The sequence below is a fragment of the Protopterus annectens genome, chromosome 2.part1 (assembly GCF_019279795.1).
Source record: "Protopterus annectens isolate FY-2018-M chromosome 2.part1, PAN1.0, whole genome shotgun sequence".
Taxonomy (NCBI): domain Eukaryota; kingdom Metazoa; phylum Chordata; order Ceratodontiformes; family Protopteridae; genus Protopterus; species Protopterus annectens.
Window position 1 is genome coordinate 566,556,093 of NC_056729.1, and position 18,952 is coordinate 566,575,044.

The 18,952-nt window shown below is 43.6% G+C and overlaps 1 protein-coding gene across 1 annotated transcript in view; it reads left to right on the forward strand.

Annotated features, from left to right (window-relative positions):
• KDM3A (lysine demethylase 3A) overlaps positions 1–18,952 on the forward strand; it is a 2,231,127-nt gene that overhangs the window by 583,210 nt on the left and 1,628,965 nt on the right. Inside the window, exons 8-9 of the mRNA XM_044063465.1 lie at positions 7,514–7,671; positions 16,249–16,361. Coding sequence (XP_043919400.1) covers positions 7,514–7,671; positions 16,249–16,361 — 271 coding nt within the window. The remainder of the gene's footprint in view (positions 1–7,513; positions 7,672–16,248; positions 16,362–18,952) is intronic.

Below are 18,952 nucleotides of genomic sequence, written 5' to 3' on the forward strand. Positions count from 1 at the left end.
TTGGAAAAACTCACACTGCCTCCTTTTGAGCCAGCCAATACAGCTGATATTAAATTCTTATCATGGAAAACAGCTCTGCTCCTAGCAATAACTTCAGCAAGAAGAGTCTGAGTTACAGGCATTAATGGCTGTGGAATCTTTTATCTTCCATCTGGACAGGCTTTCTCTAAGGACAAACCCAACATTTATGTCTAATGTAGTGTCCAGTGTGGCTCTTAACCAAACCATTAATTTGCCTACTTTTTATCCAAACCCACAGAAAAAGGGGAGAGACTTCTGCATTCTTTGGACATACACAGACAGCTACGCTTCTACTTGGACAAAACTAAAGTTTTCAGAAAGACTGAGCAGCTTTTAGTGGCATATGCTGCAGGATCACAAGGAAAGGCTATCAAAGCAGACTATTTCAAAATGGATAGGACACTGCATTCATTTCTGCTATTCACAGCATGGCAAATCTGTGCCTAAGGGCATTAAGACCACATTCTACCAGGGCAGCAGCCACCTCAGCAGCCTTCCTCAGGGGAGTACCAACCAAGGATATTTTGGAGGCTGCAACTTGGACTTCAGTGCACACCTTTACCAAGCACTACCACTTGCCTCTTTACTCTAAATCCAGAGCAGGCTTTGCTACTACAGTTCTGCAGGGCCTTATAGCCACTCCTAATGCTGTTTAGACCCAGCCTCCCTACCTTAGCTTTGGGATTCTACCCAAGTGTAATGACTGCAACAGTGAAACACGATGAACATAGTACAGTTGTGTACCTACCATAAATGTAGATGTTTGAGTGTATTCACTGTTGCAGTCCAGGTTACCCACCCACCATTCCCCCTTCTTTGCTGGGATTTCTCTGTACTTCTCTATCCTATGCAACCTATGTGGTGTATTTGCTTGTAGATGAAGGTTTTGTGTATGTTACTGCATGCTTTTATTAGCAATGTTTTTATAGCCTACCCTTTTGGGGGCACCTGACATCTGGGGCAAGAAAAACCTGAAGAAAATGGTGTCTGCTGCATCTTTTATACCCCTGGTGCTCTGACGTCTGGGAAGAGGCGACAGCAACAGATGCCGGACCAGGACTTTGGAATTCAGGCCGACTGCGGGTAGCCTGCCAGCAGGATAACCCAAGTGTAATGACTGCAACAGTGAATACACTCTAACGTCTGCATTTATGGTAGGTAGACAACTATACTTTTGACAGCCTACTTCAAATTACTGGCCACAAAGACCCAGCTATCTGCAAGGAAAATCCTGCAAGTCCTGGGCTTCATGGCCTCTTGCATTCTACTAATTCCATATGCAAGACTGCATATGAGGAAGCTACAATATCATCTAAAAAGCCTATGGTGTCAACAGTCTCAGGACCTGGAATCAATGATCGTTATCATTCCTTGTATAAAGACAGTTCCTTTGGTGGGCAGAGGCCAGGTACCACAACAAGGGACTCCCATTCACTCTACCCCCTGCTGCCCACACCCTAACAGACACATTAGACTATGCATGGGGGGCTCACTTGGCAGGGAAGTGCATTCAGGGAAAAGGGAACCAGAGTCAGATGCACCTGCATATCAATCAAAAAGAAATGCTAGCTGTACAGAATTCCCTGACTGCCTTCAAGGACCACATTCTTCCAGGACAGTTATTGGTAAAGACTGACAACATCACTATTATGTGGTACATAAACAAGCAGGGGGGAACCCACTCGTATCCTCTCTGCAGACTAGCTATGGCTCTGTGGAACACGGCCTTGAGCTACCAAGTGCACCTACAAGCTCAATTCCTGCCAGGCATGCTAAATTCACTGGCAGACGACCTAAGCAGAAGTCTCATGGACCCATACGAGTGGAAACTGGAACCAAAGATGTTCAACATTGAGAAACAAATGGGGAACCGAGAGATAGACCTGTTTGCCTCCCATCAGAGCTACCAATTGGACAAATTCTGCACACTGACTTCCCACAGTCAAGCTTGGAAAGTGGATGCCCTGTCCTTCACTTGGGAAAGCCTCTGTTTATGCCTTTCCCCCTCTGCCTCTCCTCTCGAAAGTTCTGCTAAAGATCAAACAGGACAAACCAAGGACAATACTGATTGCACCAGACTGGACATGCCAGCACTGGCACCCCCTCTTGCGCAGTACGTCACTGCTGGAACCATGGCAACTGCCTCAGACCCTTACCCTGTTGTCCCAGCAGGAGGGCCAGATTCTGCACCCCCAGCTTCAAACCCTGAACCTTGCAGCCTGTCTAATTCCTTGGGTTCTCCAATAGCATCCCTCAGTAAGCAAGTGCTAGATGTTATTCTGGAGGCAAGGAGGTCTAGTACTAGAAAATCCTATGCTGAAAAGTGGAAAATATACTATTCCTGGAGCCAGACTCTGGGCATGGGCACAACAGTGCCCAGCTAACTGCATATTCAACACTTGAGATGCTCCACAAGGGCCTTTCCTTCTCATCAATTAAGATTCATACCTCAGCCATTTCAATGCATTATAAAAGTGAGCCACCCCTTTTCTCTCACCCCCTGCTGAAACAATTCCTCAGAGGGGCCAATATTTTAAGACCTCCCAGGAGAACCTCTACTCCAACCTGGGACCTTAATTTTGTATTCTAACAGCTCACTCTACCTCCTTTTGAGCCAGCTGCAACTACAGAGTTGAAATTTCTTTCTTGGAAAACAGCCTTCCTTCTAGCCATCACTTCAGCAAGAAGTGTTTGAATTACAGGCCCTCATGGCAGTGGAGCCCATCATCTTCCATGCAGACAGGGTGTCCCTCGGGACCAGTCCTTCCTTTATGCCCAAGGTGGTATCCAGTGTGGCCCTTAATCTGTCCATTCATTTGCCTACCTTTTTTTCCTTATCCACAGAACAAAGGCGAACGAATGCTGCACTCTGGACGTGCACAGACAACTTAGATTTGTTTTGGACAGGGCTGTGCCTCTCAGAAAAACTGAACAGCTGCTAGTTGCCTTTGCTGCAAGGGCAGAGGGGAAGGCCATTTCAAAGCAAACCATTTCTTAGTGGATAGCAGATTGCATTCATTTCTGCTATAAGCACCATGGAAAACTTACCCCACAGGGGATAAGATCACATTCCACCAGGGCTGCATCTTACCTCTACAGCCTTTCTCAGCGTTGTCCCTACCAGGGACATCCTAGAAGTTGCTACCTGGAGTTCTGTACATACCTTCACCAAACATTCACTTGCCAGTTTTTTTCTAAATTCAAAGCTGGTTTTGCCACTGCAGTCTTGCAGGGCTTTATAGTTGGTCCTAATGTCTAACTGGCTCCTCCCTTCCTTAGCTTTGAGAATCTACCCAAATGTAATGACTGCAACAGTGAAACAGGGAAACACTGAGAACATAGTACAGTTGTGTACACTTATTTATTTATTTTACATTTGTTAACTGGGAAAGTCCGACTGGATACATATCCATTTTCAGTGGAGGCCCGGGGAGAAAAGCTCCAAGTTATCCAAAGCATTTAATAGCAGTATTAATAGAGATTTTGATATATAGTAGCGACTAATTACGTAGTTAACATGAAAGTAGCAGTAAAATAATTGCATGTTCTCAAAAAGCATTTAGTACCAATATCAATAAAAAATGTAGATATTAGTGTGAAATTAGGTATTTAATAAAGATAAAGCAATAGATCTAGTTACAAAATTATTGTAGCCATTTAGGGGGAGAAATGGAGGTTAAGATGATCTTAGGAAGTTAACACTGGGTCACAGTCAAAATGTTAGTTGAATGTCCGTATTTAAGACATGAAAATCTTTATGAAGCAGAGATTGGTTAGTCAGGAATGTAGTAGAGGTATATCTGCAGGGATACCCTTTTACAGTTGGTAAGGAAAAAAAGCTGAGAGGTTTGTGGGATAATGATATGTCTGGGTTTAGACATGGACATAGCCATTGTGTAAGCAGGTGTGTTTTTAGAGCTTTTTTGAATTGAGGCAATGAGCTATTGGAAGTTATTTCTGGAGGAAGGGAGTTCCATTTTTTTCCAGTAAAGTTGGAGAACAAGGAATCTCCAGCGGGGTTTGCTTTTATAGTTTGAACTAGCATTCTGCTGGATGAGTGGAGGGATGTTAGGTTATTATAAGGGGTGATAATGTTAGAACTGGAGTACTCTTTGGTTGGTATAGGATTTTGAGTAACTATGAGTTGGTTGTAGTTTATTTGATTGGGTAGTTGTAGCCAACCTAGTTTGTGACTATTGTTACAATGGTGGGTTCTGTATGTGGAGCCTGTGGCAAATCTAGCTATATTGTTATAGCAGCTGGTTATCTTGTTGAGGTTTGATTTAGATTAGTGAGGATGGGTGAGTCATAGAGAAGCGAGGACAGAAGGTGTGCGAGCTATGATGGTTCTGGTGGTTGGGGTTAGATATTTCTTAATCCTGTACATGGATCCTATTTTTTTATTTACTGTTTTGATGGTTTCGTCTGTGTGGGTGTTAAAACTAAGATTGTTGTCAATGATTATACCTAGTAGTTTGGTATTTGGTTCAGGAGAAATTGTGGTTCCATTGTTTGAAGAGACTGTAAATATTGGTGGTGGTTGCTTTTGGGTGGGGGTGAACAGTAGTAATTTGGTTTTATTTGGGTTCAGGAGTAGACTAGTATTAAGCCAGTTTTCTACTTTGTTAAAGGTAGACTGGGTTAGGGATTGTAATTCTGCTGGAGTAGAGGCTGTGCATATTAGTGTGGAATAGTCTGCGTACTGTATGGAAGTTGCCTGTGGTATGGTTTTGGGTAGTTCATTGATGAAAATAGAGAAAAGAAGCGGACCTAGAATGAAGCCTTGTGGTACGCCAAGGGCGACAGGTAGAAGGGGGATAGATTCTTTCCGCAAGACAGCTTGTCGACAGTTTAGGTACGAGTGGAACCAGTTAGATACTGATTTGTCTATTGAGAGTGAGTTGAGAGAGTCTGAGTAACCTGTGGTTTATCAGGTTGAATGCTTTAGATCGAGGAAGAGGGCAGAGGAGAGCAGATTTTGATTACGATTGTGGTTGATTGTGTGAGAGGAGAGAAGGGCACTGGTAGTACTATGGGCTGGTCTGAAACCATGCTGGGATGATGCTAGGAGTCTAGATGTTGGTGTATTCTCTGTTGCAGTCTTGGTTACCCTCCCTCCAGCCCTCTGACTTTTCTTGGCTATACCTTTCTTTAGTGTTTCAGCTTTCTGGTGTATTTGCTTTTGTAACCTAATATATAATTGCTTCCCATTATGGGGGCACCTGACATCTGGGGCAAGAAAAACTAATGTAATGGCGTTGGCTGCGTGCTGACCTGACATCATGGAAGAAGAGACAGCATCCGATGTAGGGATACAAGACTTTGATATTCAGGCTGGCTGAGGGCTACCTGCAGGTAGATAACCCAAATGTAATGACTGCAATGGTGAATACACACTCTAGCATCTACATTTATGGTAAGTGTACACAACTGTACTTTCTCTAGATGGGTCAAAGATCATAACATAGACCCCTTTTCCATCCCTCTTCTGAAGATCCTGCCATACTGACATCCCTATTGCATGCAGGAGCTTCAGCATCAACTACTGTGTTTTTAGAAGCGCTTGCAAATTTTCACAGTGGAATTTATATTTCTTCTGTTATGTCACCGACTTTCCATATCCTTCATGAAAGGAGTATTACATGTTCAACCTCCTGTCAGGCCTCCTATAGAGCCTTGGGACTTGACGTTGGTGTTTCAGTCGTTAACAAGTCCTTATTTTCAGCCTTCTAACTCATGTGATATGAAATTTTTGTCTTGGAAAACTCAACTTCTAGTAGCCCTTAACTCAGCGAGAAGAGTACGAGTTGCAGGCCTTGAGTGTCAAGAGACCTTACTCTATTTTTCATTGAGAAATATTGCCCCTCCGTACTGACCCCTCCTTTTTGCCCAAGGTCATTTCTATGATTTCCATTAATCAGTCTATTGACCTACCTGTGTTCTTCCCTCATTCAAATAGAAGGGAACACCTTTTGCATACCCTCGATGTTCATAGGCAACTTCAATTCTACTTGGACAAAACTAAATCTTTCAGGAAAACTGATCAATTTGTGGCCTTTGCAGGACCCAGATTAGGTAGGCATGTCTCCAAAATGCATATCCTCTTGGCTTAGAAACGCCATTACTTTCATCTACCACCAGAGCAAAATGTCTTTACCCTTCCAGAATAAAGGCTCCCTCTACTAGATCCATGGCTACTTCAGTGGCTTTTCATTCCAGAGCCTCTATGGATGATATCTGCGCAGCAGCCACTTGGGCAAGACCTCATACCTTTATCACTCATTACAAATTGGATTTGGCCTCCAGGGGACGAGCATCTTTTGGTTCCATGGTGCTCAGGAATGTCCTTCCTAAGGGCCACCTAAGACTCGAGTAGCTGGGGACTCTGTTCTAATAGTAATGAATGAAAAAAGATCTACAACACAGATGGAATGTTATGGTAAGACCTAACTTTTTTTTTATGCCTAAAATAGTATCCAGGTTTTTATGCCAAACTGTCCATATCCCTATTTTCTTTCTTGAACTTAAAAATATGGTAGGAAAGGGTACTATATATACCTGTGATGTATTCAGGCAACTGTGGTGTTATCTTAACAGAACCAAATATTTCCAATCTTTAGATCAGTTCACTTGTGGCATTAAGAAGGGACAACTTCCAAATAGTTGTCTAAGGCTATAACCTTTTGTTATACTCCTAAATGTATTCAAGGCAAGGTCAGGGCCCATTTTGCTAGGGTCTTGGCTTCATCTTTGGCTTTTTTGAAAGGGTTGTATTCTAGAAATGTTAGAAGCTACTACTTGGTCCTCTATATACTTTTAGAAAGCACTGCAAACTTGATTACTTCTCTAGGTCCAGATCAAGCTTTTCTAGGGCCATTCTCCAAGGGCTTCCTGGACTCTTCTCCCACCTTCCAAATGTAGGCAGATATGGTAATCTGGCCATATAGCTAATGCCACTGTGGTAGTGTTCATATGATGAACATAGTACAGTTGTTCAAGTTAAACTTACCATAGCAGTAGATGTTAGAATGGTCACTGCTGCAGTAGTCTCTCCCTCGGTCATACCCCTTTTTCTTTTTTGTGTTATGCCAGGGTGAGGATATTTATACATTTTTTTTGTTCATGTCAGTCTGTTCAGGGCTGAGCCTCCCCCTCTCTGCTGGCAGGAAACCTCTGTAGGGTTTTGTACCCAAACTTTTTCTGTAGTCAGCTCAAGCTGCTTGACTGTTTGGATTTGTGGAAGGTACCCAGAAACTGGCTGACTGTTTTTAGATAGATATATAACCCATATAGCTAAGGCTACTACAGCAGTGATTATTAGAACATTATCTGTTCTAGTTGGTTCATCTTGTGTAACTGTACTTTTCTTGTCCTGTGTAAAACTAGTAGCTTTAAATTTGGTACTATAAATGAAAATTGAATTCTAGAATATTTTAATTTCTGCTTTATTTTGAATTTGTTTATAAGTCATTCATTTTTGTTTTTGTTGTAGCCATTAACTGGTCAGATCGCTGCAAAATCTGTTTCTGGTTTTGAGGAAGCACTTCTGGGTCATGCTGCTGCAACCCCTAGTAGTAAACGGACTCTACTGCAAAGTACACCTCCACTGGCAAGTTCACCACCCCACATGAATGCTGAAACTCCCTTAAGGTAAGAAAGTAGGGTTATGTTTTGTTCCAACGTCATGCTTTTTTTAAAAGAAAACTCCACCTTCACCTACAGTTTAACTAAACTCTTAGGTTGTTTTTCTTCCTGCGATATGATTCCAGTACTTTGTATGTGCCTGAAAACCTTCTTGTACTTTATAAAACTTTGATTTCCTCCCTTTGGTGTCAAAGGAGGGAAGGGCCACCCACTTATTAAATTTCTCACATAAGTTGCTGAGGAATTTGTCTGCACCTACATGACATACCACAGACAGAAATTTGTAATCAGGATCTCAGGCTGCTGCAAATAAGACAGAGTTGTGAAACTGTTTTCCATTGTCTTTATTGCAGAAAGGAAGAGAGCGTAAACTGATTCACAGCTGCTTTCAGTGTGGCCATGCCTTTCATAGCGAAATGCGGCAGTTAGATCTGTTAGTGGTTCAATAGCAACTGTCACCTCTTTTGACAAGTTTACATAAGCAGCATCACAGTATTGAAATGCTAAACTTTAAATGTTTGTTTATACTACTTGACATATTAAGGTGACTTGAATAGTATTAAAGATGTCTGATATTTAGATAAAAGTAGTCAGAAAATATTTGGCATTGTTTTATAACAGCCCCCCCCCTCTCCCTCTCCCCCCCGATGCGTAGTAGTAAGGTCTTCTCAAACCTCGCCTAAGGCACAGGGCAATGTCTTACCAGCTAACTTGTCTAACCACATAACATGCTGAAAGCAAATATTACACTTTTTCCCTTGCTTTTTGCAGAGACGAAGCCCCCCTGCACCCCTCTCTGCTTAAATATACCAAGTCCGAGATGGCACTACTTTGAACAAAAGGGTAAACTAGTTACACAATGAATATTCTTGATATAATCAGCAACTGTGCATGGTATGTCTGTCGTACATCATTTGCATAGTATATCACAGCCACTATGCATGTCAGTCACTGGCCATGCCCATTCCTGCATGGAACAATGGGGGTGGGAGTACTGTTGTAAAACATCGCCAAAGATTTTTTCTTGTAGTTCTTGTAAAGTATCAGCACATTTACCCAAGTATATGGGGATGTTGGTTTACCTTGGACTTCAAAAAGATACTTTGAACAAAGGCCTACAGTTTAGCAACTGTTTTGGTTGCAGCTGTAGAATTCCGTAGTATACTGTAAACCAGGCCCTAACTGAGAAGCACACAAATGAGGACCATTCAAGAAAAAGCAGCAGTCCTGTTACAGTATACAAGATGACCATGGCTGACACTAATTCCATTAGGTTAATGGAATGGGAATGCACCACTACTTGAGTCTAGCATGACTCGCATAAAGCAGACTTGAAATGGGATTATGTGAAGGAGAAAGGCTTTAAGAAAAGTAAGATCATGTTGATGTCCTTCAAGGATGCATCTGCAGTCCTTACAAATGGGTTGTCCTGTCGTCAGGCAGCCCTTCGGTCGGCCGGATTCCAAAGTCTGGGTCTGGCTTCGGCTGGTGTCGCACTCACCCGACGTCATCTCTGCTGGTCTTCGGGTATAAAGGCATCAGCCGACGCCATTTTCCTCAGTCTTTCTTGCCGTGGCGCCGAAGCAGAAGCTGTTCGCAAGTGCCGGTCGGTCAGATCCAGAGATTACTACTACCGAATACTACTTGAAGACTTCTAAAAGCTAAGTACCCCGTTGGGGACTCTTTCTTGCCTCAGCCGATGTCAGAAAAAGTAAATAACTGTTTAACTTGTGGGAAACAAATACCTCATAAAGATTTCCACTCTTACTGTTTACCTTGTTTAGGCCCAGACCACGACGTAGCAGCTTGTTTAGCCTGTGCCTCCTTCAACCGACGAACGCTTAGGCGTCGGTCGGAGTTTGCTGAACAGTTTTTCGGCTCAGATTTTGCGTACATTATGCCGTCGGATCCTCCGACTACACAAATTGTTAAGAAACGCAAAGAGAAGGACCGACACTCGCGGTCCGCGGTTTCAGCCGAAACCACGGTTAAGCAAACCGCGAGTGTCTCTGTTTCGGCCGAAACAGAGAAAACGGTTCAATCCTCAGCCGAATCCATGACTACTACCGAGGCCCCTTCCACTCTAGTTGAATCGGCCACTGAAGTTTTGCCTACTAATGTGGTTTCTCTAGAATTATCGGATACCATCCCTTTGGATGTCTCTACACCAGCACGTGGTGCTGCTAGGCCTCCTGCAGCCATGTCTATAAAGGCCTTTGCCAGGGCTAAAGCAGCCAAATCTGCTAAGTCTGTGCCTGTTAAGCCCCCCTCTCACAGGCCCAGCTCCAGTTCCCAAATGCTTACTCTGGCAGAGGATCTCATCTCTTTAATAAGGGGATCCCAATCTCACCCAGTCAGGGCCTCTCAACCTCCAGAAAAAAAGACCTAGAGCAGAGCACCCTGAGACAGTGTCCTCAGATGACTCTTCTGATGATACAGACAATACAGACCATCCTGAGGCACCTTATTCTACATATGAAGATTCCGATGCTGAAGAATCTATTCCTTCTGCCTCTCCACCAGAGGAATTTTCCTTTGGGGAAACCTTACATGCCATGAGAGAGCAATTCTAATGGCAAGGACAAGATTTCTCAGATTCAAGAAAAAGGCTTGGGACCTTTTTACACTTACCGCAACATAGGCCCTTAGCTATACCTCCAGTTCTCCCTGTAGTGGATGATACTTTTAATGATGTTTGCACTGCTCCAGATACCTTACCTCCAGCCCCTACTAAACCCAATAGGTTTTACAGGGTTCCGGACACTCATCACCACTTATACAAGGCTCCGCTTGTAGATCCTGAGACTATTTCCCAGGGTCCTAAGGCAGTAGCTTCGACCTCAGCAAAAAACCCCCTCCCTTCTGATAGGGAATCAAGGTCATTAGAGAGATGGGGTAAAAAAGTATACACCTCTGCTACTCTCTCAGCTAGAGCTTTGAACTGTCAGTTTCATATGATCCAATACCAAGAGTTTATGCTTGATCAGTTAACTAAGAAACTGTCTTCTGATGATTCCTTAGATAAGAAATATGTTCTAGAAATGGTCAATAACATACAGCAGGTTAGTAACCATTCTTTAAAATGTGGCTATGATGCACTGGAGGCTTCATTTAGATCAGCCATGACTGGTACAGTTATAAGAAGGCATGCATGGTTGAAAGAACAGGCCTTACCAGATCATGTTAAAGCAAAGCTTCTAGATGCTCCTATGGATAAGATCAGTCTATTTGGTTCTCCTGCCCAACAAGTAATGAAGAAAATGGAAGAGAAGGCAAAATCTGTACAAACAGTTAAAGATTTCTTACAGGTTCAGCCCCCAAGGTTTAGCAGGAACTGGCCTTCCAAAAATTGGTCCTTTCCAGACTCCTCTAAATCTCAGAGAGGCAGGAATAGACGTTCCAGAGGCAGAAATCAATCCAGAGGAGGTGCCTACAGGGGACGCCAGTGGCAAGGCTATAACCAACGAGGCACAGAGTCTACCACTGCCTCTACAACACAATCACAGTGACTTGACTCTGACACCGCCCACCAGGGAACAGATAGCAGCACCCTTAGGCGGAAAGTTAGCCTTATTTTCAAAAAACTGGCACTATATCACAAGAGACAAGTGGATTTTGCAAATTATAGATCAAGGCTACAGGTTTCATTTCCACACCTTGCCAGTAAAAAGAGGAATGCCAAACCTACCACCAAATCAAGACAGAAGCTCTAAAACAAATAACTCAATTGACAAAAATGAGAGCTGTAGAAAGGGTACCACCTACAGAACAGGGCAAGGGATTTTACTCCAGACTCTTCCTAGTACCAAGAAAAGAGAAAAGTTGGAGGCCTATTCTCGACCTGTCCGCTTTAAACACATTCATCATTGTTCCAAAATTCAAAATGCTGACCCTACAGCAACTTCTTCCCATGCTGGGCAAGGAGTGTTGGCTGGTAACTCTAGATCTCAAGGAGGCATACCTGCACGTCCCCATACGACCAAATTGCAGAAGATACCTCAGATTTCTTGCAGGATCAGAGCATTATCAATTTTCAGCATTGCCCTTTGGCTTATCTACTGCGCCCAGAGTATTCACGAAATGCCTGGCATCAGTAATCGCTCATTGCAGGCTTCAGGGAATCCAAATTTATCCATACCTGGACGACTGCCTGATACAAGCGGACAACCAAAACAAGCTGACACAAGACTTACAAAGGGTCATTTGCTTACTACAAGCCCTGGGATACACAGTCAATTTAAAAAAGTCAAGACTGATACCATCCCAAACAAGAACATTCTTGGGTGCAAAATTGGACACAGTAAAACAGATGGCATTCTTAACTGCAGAAAAACAAGAACAACTTCCTCTTTACTTCCTGGCATTAACAAAGCAGGACAAACTAACAGCAAGGAAAGTACTGCAGGCCCTGGGCTTCATGGCCTCCTGCATAATACTGGTCCCCCATGCCAGACTGCATATGAGAAAGCTACAGTGGTACCTGAAGAATTTATGGTCTCAACACAAGCACAGCTTAGAAACCGAAATACCACTAATCCCATGCCTGAAACAAGACTTCCTATGGTGGGCTCAGGCATGCCAGTCAAATCCAGGCTTGTCCTTCCACAACAGACAAGCAAGCCAAACCATCACAACGGACGCCTCAGACCTCGGTTGGGGGGCCCACATGCTGGACCACTGCATTCAAGGCTTATGGACTCCAGATCAGCTACACCTACACATAAATCAAAAAGAAATGCTGGCAGTAAAACTAGCAATCCAGAATTTCAGACCATTCCTCAAAGAAGGCCAATTGATAAGGACAAACAACACCACTGTCATGTGGTACATCAACAAACAGGGAGGCACTCATTCATACCCCCTATGCCGTATGGCTCTGGACCTATGGAATATGGCTCTGAGCTACAACATTCAGTTACAGGCAATATTTGTACCAAGAAAAGAAAACATCCTAGCAGACATGTTAAGCAGAACTACCTTGGATGCTCACGAATGGATGCTACACCCGGACATCTTCAAGACCATCACAAAGAAATGGGGGATACCACAAATAGACCTATTTGCATCCCCACTCAATCACCAGCTCAAGAAATTCTGCACAAGGATATACCACCCACTTGCTTGGAAGGTGGACTCTCTCTCCTTTAGTTGGAAAGGCCTGACAGCATATGCATTTCCACCTCTTCCTTTGATGCACAAGGTGCTACTGAAAATCAAAGAGGAACGTCCAAGGATAATTCTGATAGCTCCAAATTGGCCAAGGCAACATTGGTATCCATTACTGAGGCCCATGTCTCGGGGGGAAACGTGGACACTACCCCTGATTCCTTTGCTGTTAACTCAGAGCAACTACAACATCCTGCATCCCAACCTGAAAACTCTGCAACTAACTGCCTGGAACATTGCATAAGAGCAACTAACCCAGACTTATCTCAAAGGGTTAAAGACATCATCCTTGAGGCCCGCAGACCTTCAACAAGAAGGAACTATGCAGGAAAATGGAAAAGATTTGTCATTTGGAGTACTGAAAGAGGGAAAGATGGGTCAAAGGTAAAAATTGCCAACATCCTGGAGTATTTGGCAGAGCTTCTCCATACAGGCCTGTCCTACTCCTCCATCAAGATACATGCATCAGCTATTTCTGCAGAATACAGCTTTGATCCCCCTGTTTTCTCTCACCATCTACTCGGACAGTTCCTGAGAGGAATTAAGAATGTAAAACCTCCTAGGAAACCACCATTACCAGCATGGGACTTGAACTTTGTGCTAGAAAAATTGACACTCCCTCCATTCGAATCAGCAGCAACAGCAGATCTTCAACACCTATCCTGGAAAACTGCTTTCCTACTGGCAATTACTTCAGCAAGAAGGGTTTCAGAACTACAGGCTTTAATGGCAGTACAACCCTTCCTAATCTTCCATCAAGATAGAGTATCCATGAGAACTAATCCTACATTCATGCCTAAGGTGATATCCAGAGTGTCTCTAAACCAGGCGATCCACCTACCTACCTTCTTTCCCAATCCACAGAACAGGGGGGAAAGACTCCTGCATACCTTGGATGTACATAGACAGTTGCGCTACTACCTGGACAGAACCAAGGGCAATAGAAAAACAAACCAGCTTTTAGTAGCCTATGCAACAGGAAGGGAAGGAAAAGCAATTTCCAAACAATCTCCAAGTGGATAGGAAATTGCATAAGATTCTGTTACTCCTACCATGGAAAGCAAATTCCACAGAACATAAGACCTCATTCTACAAGGGCTACTGCCACTACCACAGCTTTCTTACGAGGAGTGGCTACCAAGGACATTATTGAGGCGGCTACTTGGACCTCCGTGCATACATTTGCCAAGCATTATAACTTACCTCTATACTCCAGATCCCGAGCAGGGTTCGCCACTGCTGTCTTACAAGGGATCCTAACTACACCATAATTCTTCTACCTCCTCCCCTAGTTTGGCTATGGTATTCTACCCATTTGTAAGGACTGCAGATGCATCCTTGAAGGACATAGTACAGTTTTGTACCTACCATAAATGTAGATGTCCGAACAGGATAGCATCTGCAGTCAGGATTACCCACCCTCCTTCCCCTCTGTGGTACTCCTAGGGTATTTGCCCTCCTTATAGCTAGCTAGGGGGGGATATCTTATGGTGTATTTGTTTGTATATATGTACATACATGCTTATTTTTTGTATTTGCCTTCTACTTTTTGGAAACATTGGCATTTTCCCAAAAGTTTAGTTTTCCAAGAGGGCAACTGGCATCTGGGGCAAGAAACACTGAGGAAAATGGCGTCGGCTGATGCCTTTATACCCGAAGACCAGCAGAGATGACGTCGGGTGAGTGCGACACCAGCTGAAGCCAGACCCAGACTTTGGAATCCGGCCGACCGAAGGGCTGCCTGACAGGACAACCCATTTGTAAGGACTGCAGATGCTATCCTGTTCGGACATCTACATTTATGGTAGGTACAAAACTGTACTATATAGCTATACCCATTGACAACCATTTTGCCTGACGAGCCTGGTCTGCAAGGCCATGGAACCGTATCATCATGGAAGTTATAAACAAAGACATTAGTAATCTCCAAACTCTGGACCCCACCCAGTTCGGGTTTGTAAAAGGCAAATCATGTCTCCTAAACCTGATAGACTTCTTTGAAGCAGTCACCAAAGCCGTATACAAGAGTAAGGTGGTTCAAACAGCCTATCTAGATCTTGCCAAGGCTTTCAACACCATCCCCCACTCTGGAATTGTAGGTAAACTCACTAAAGTAGGTATAAATCCCTATGTCACAAGCTGGGGTGCCAGCTGGCTCACTGACGGAACCCACACTGTGAAAGTAGCAGACTCCAAATTTGACTTCAGACCATTGACAAGTGGAGTACCACAGGTTCATTCCTGGGTCCTCTCCTGTTTGGTATCTACTTCTCTGAAGTACAGGCCAACACGGAAGGTCTTTGGCTAATGAAGTTCGCAGATGACTGCAAACTAGGAGCCATAATCAAAACTCCTAACGATGTGGACATCCTACAAAAGAGCGTCGCTGGGACGGATTCCAAGTGTCAAAGCCATGGCCTCAAGCTCAATGCCAAAAAGTGCATTGTCATCCCCTTTTGTGAAAATGTTGTACTCGTGAACTACAACATAGGCGGCAGTATACTTAACACCAAAAGTGTGATAAGAGACCTTGGGACACAGGTGGACATGGCACAACTCATCACAATGTTTCTCATCCAGAAAGGTCATTGTTCTCCTCTACTCATCACTCAGACCCATTATAGAGTACAACACCCCTTTTGGTATGTACCTCACAACACTTCTACAACAACGGGAAAGGCTGCAGAAATACCTCAGAGGATTACCGGCCTCAAACAGATGCCCTACGCAGACTGTCTCAAAAAACTCCAGCTTTACTCCGTCGCGTATCACCTACTCAGAGGTGATCTCTGCCTAAAATACAAAGCTATGTCAAACCCAGAGCTGTTGGACATGCTCCATGTAAAGAAATCCCAATCCCTACAAGCTACACGCTCTAGGGACCTAAACCTTGTCACCACAATAAACAGAACATGCCAGAGGGATAGATTCCTGTCCCAGAGACTTCCCATACTCTAATAAACTACCTATCTATATCAAACAAAGCTCCTCATTAGCACTCCAAGAAAAAATCTTGATGATTGGATGGGAAATAGGAAATTCACCCTGGGGATCTCCTCTATGGCTCTGCTTGACAGTGGCACAGGAAAATAATTTTCTTGGGTGGCAAAAGCCAGGGTACCTTTTTGGTTGGGCTTGTATAAGGCCCCAGGACTGATAGCCTGGTACCTACCTATGAACCTAAAAATCTCACTTAACTGGCATCCGTGTGGATTGGTAGATGCTAGATAAGTGTAGTTTCCAGATGCTTGATAACTGCTTTGCTATTTTTGATTGGCTTGTATACCTGCATTCGAGCCAGGACAAATTGCTGGTTGCTTGAGTTCTGGCTAACTGCTCTGTTAAAATTCTGTAAGAAGCAGTCAGTGATTTTATGATAAAGTAACTCTGAAAACAGAATGAAAATTGATTTTTTAGTTCTGAAGTGGAGTTTTCCTTTAATGTCCTTCAGATGTCTATTCTAGCAAAATTGGACTCGTACAGAACCCATCCAGCAGCTCTTGTTGAGTTGTTAAATTCTGCATGGTTGAGTAATTTCACTCAAGTTTAAATTTGGAAAAGCATGTTTCCTTTGATTTTCTTTTGGCAGTTGATGGCAACTTATGGGAAAAACAATCTAGAACCTTTTTGCACTAACATAGCCTAATTGAATGTGTATTGATGACACCTGTTCACACCATCTCTAGTTGTCTTGACTGAAGTCACTGTTGCAATATTCCTGACTTGTGACTGCTGACATCTGGCCAGTGTACCAAAACTTTAACTTTTCTAAGTCGTACATTTGCTTGACCTCAGCTTGTATGCATTAAGATGTGTAGACAGATATGAGCATGGGTCACAAGACACTCACCACCAGCCCAAATGCAGGGCGTGCATCCTTTTGAGCTCATCACCATTTGGTTATTGATACCTTTGTTTCAATCATTTATCCAGATAAGTGCCCCGTTGGGGAACCTTCCTTTTCACTTGCGCTGTTTCATTGAAAGTTGTTAGATGTCAACTAGGAGGGGTAAATGGGAGCGCAATAGCCAGGTTCCTTACAAGGACGTACATACAAAGTGTTTCATTTTTGCCTAGGCTCAGAACACTTAACAGATCTTGCTCAGTCTGTCAGTCATTCTTTCCCAAACCTCTCTGGTTGAGGCTTTCCTTTCTCAACACCTTTCTAGAGACTCAATGTATTGAGCATTTGGCCCAGTCCAAGATGGCTGAGTTGGTATCTTCGGACGTGTCTCTTCTGTCGAAATGAAAGCTAAAGAGGCCTAAAACAGGTCTGCAGCCCAACGTTTCAGACTTTGATGTACTTAGTTTCCAGAGCCTGGGGTAAAATACCAAGTTACCTCTGTTACCCACTACCAAGACCCCGTCAGAGGCCAGAATGCTCCATCGACTTTATAAACTGCTGTTGCATTCATTTAACTGCGACTTTTCTCAGAAGAGTCTCATGGTATCCCTCAGCTTTCTTTTAGTTGGGAAAGAGATCCCAGGCTTTTTAATAGAAGTTAGGCTTCCTAACCTGCTTGTCATCTAGGTGAGCATCACACCTAAAAAGAAGACAAGTTTGGATGTAGTCTCTCCTTCAGGAGCTAGGGAAGAGGAGTTGCTAGATTGCTTAGAGGTTGTTCAATGCTACGTGTTTGAAACCCCCTGCCTTTGGATCTCCACAACCACAGGCTATTCCTTAAACATGCTTTGGTCTCAAAAACCTACTTTGGTTCCCTCTTCCTCTGAGGAATAACAGTTACGATTCTGACCATTCTGTCGAGTGTTCCTGTCAGCTTCCTTCTCCAGGGTGAATCTTTGACATCCTGTCTTCTGGTTCCCCCATTGAGAGATTCCTCTGGGGAGTATATCCAGAACATGACACTTTGAATGCCGATCTTCTCAAATATCTGCTCATAAGAGGCATTACAGCCTTTTTAAAATGGTACCCTGCCCCTTCTCTAGTCCCTCCTGTCCTTGAGGCTTTACAGGACCTTTTTCAGTCCACCTCTTCTGCACCTGCTTCACAAACGCCAGTTCCTAAAACCCAAGGCAGGTTTTACAGGGTGCCTGAAGACCTAAAATACTTTGACAGGAATCTAATGTCTGATTCCTCTTCCGTATCTCGTCAGATAAACCCTCTAAACTTCTGCCCAGTGCTAATGCCATACCTACAGATGGAGACAGTATTGCTATGGATAGATGAGAAAAGGTTTACACTTCTGTTCCCCTTGCTTTTAGGGCAGTTAACTCAAAGGACAAAGCACTTCATTGTTTTGCATTCGTTAAAATTATACTGAACCCGCCTACAGCAGTCAAAGCAGCAAATGCAGAGTTTGCTATCCCAGGCCACTCAAGTTAATAAACTGCATTAAGTGCAGTTACAGTACTGTGGATGCTTCTTCTAGGGCAGCTGTCACTGGATCTGTTAGCAGCTATGCCTGACTTCGCATCAGCCTCTCTGTGAGGATTTTAAATCTAAACTTCTAGGCTTACTGTTTTGTCCTCAGGCTGCTAGTCTCCGAAACTGATGACCAGGGTAAGCCCATGAAAGGCTGCTGTCCTCCATTCCTAGATGTCATAGGAGCCTCCCATCTAAATCTGTTTCCTTCATTAGAAGCGATCCTAGGATTTCTCAAACAAAAAAAAAACTAGGAAAGGCACTTTGACAAACTCTGTAGGGAACCTTCAGTAGGGGGGCCTCCTTTTGGAAACAAAAGTATGACTACCTCTGCAGTACCTCTCCCCTTGCCCTCAGTTCCATTACTCCTGTCTTACAAACACTGTTGCTTTCTCTGGCCAGATGGGAAGTTGTTACCACAATCAAGTTGGCTTTGTCTGTTTTCAAGAGTGGCTATGCCATGGCCTGGGAAAATAATCCCCCCCTCTGAAAGGCATGCCACAACCAAATGTTCTTTGCCCCCTTTACTCAAAACATCTTGAGTCAGGGCACCAGTGAACAAGTTCCTATGGGCTTCATGGGAAATGGATTTTACTCCCAGAAATGTTCTAGTACCAAGGAAAAATTGACTGTGGAAACCCATCCTAGACCTGTCTCTCTCCTAAACACTTGGCCCCATCTTTCAAAAATGTTTGGTCCTTGAACTCTTCAGCCTTTCGTCCTTCCTCAAGCTTTCTT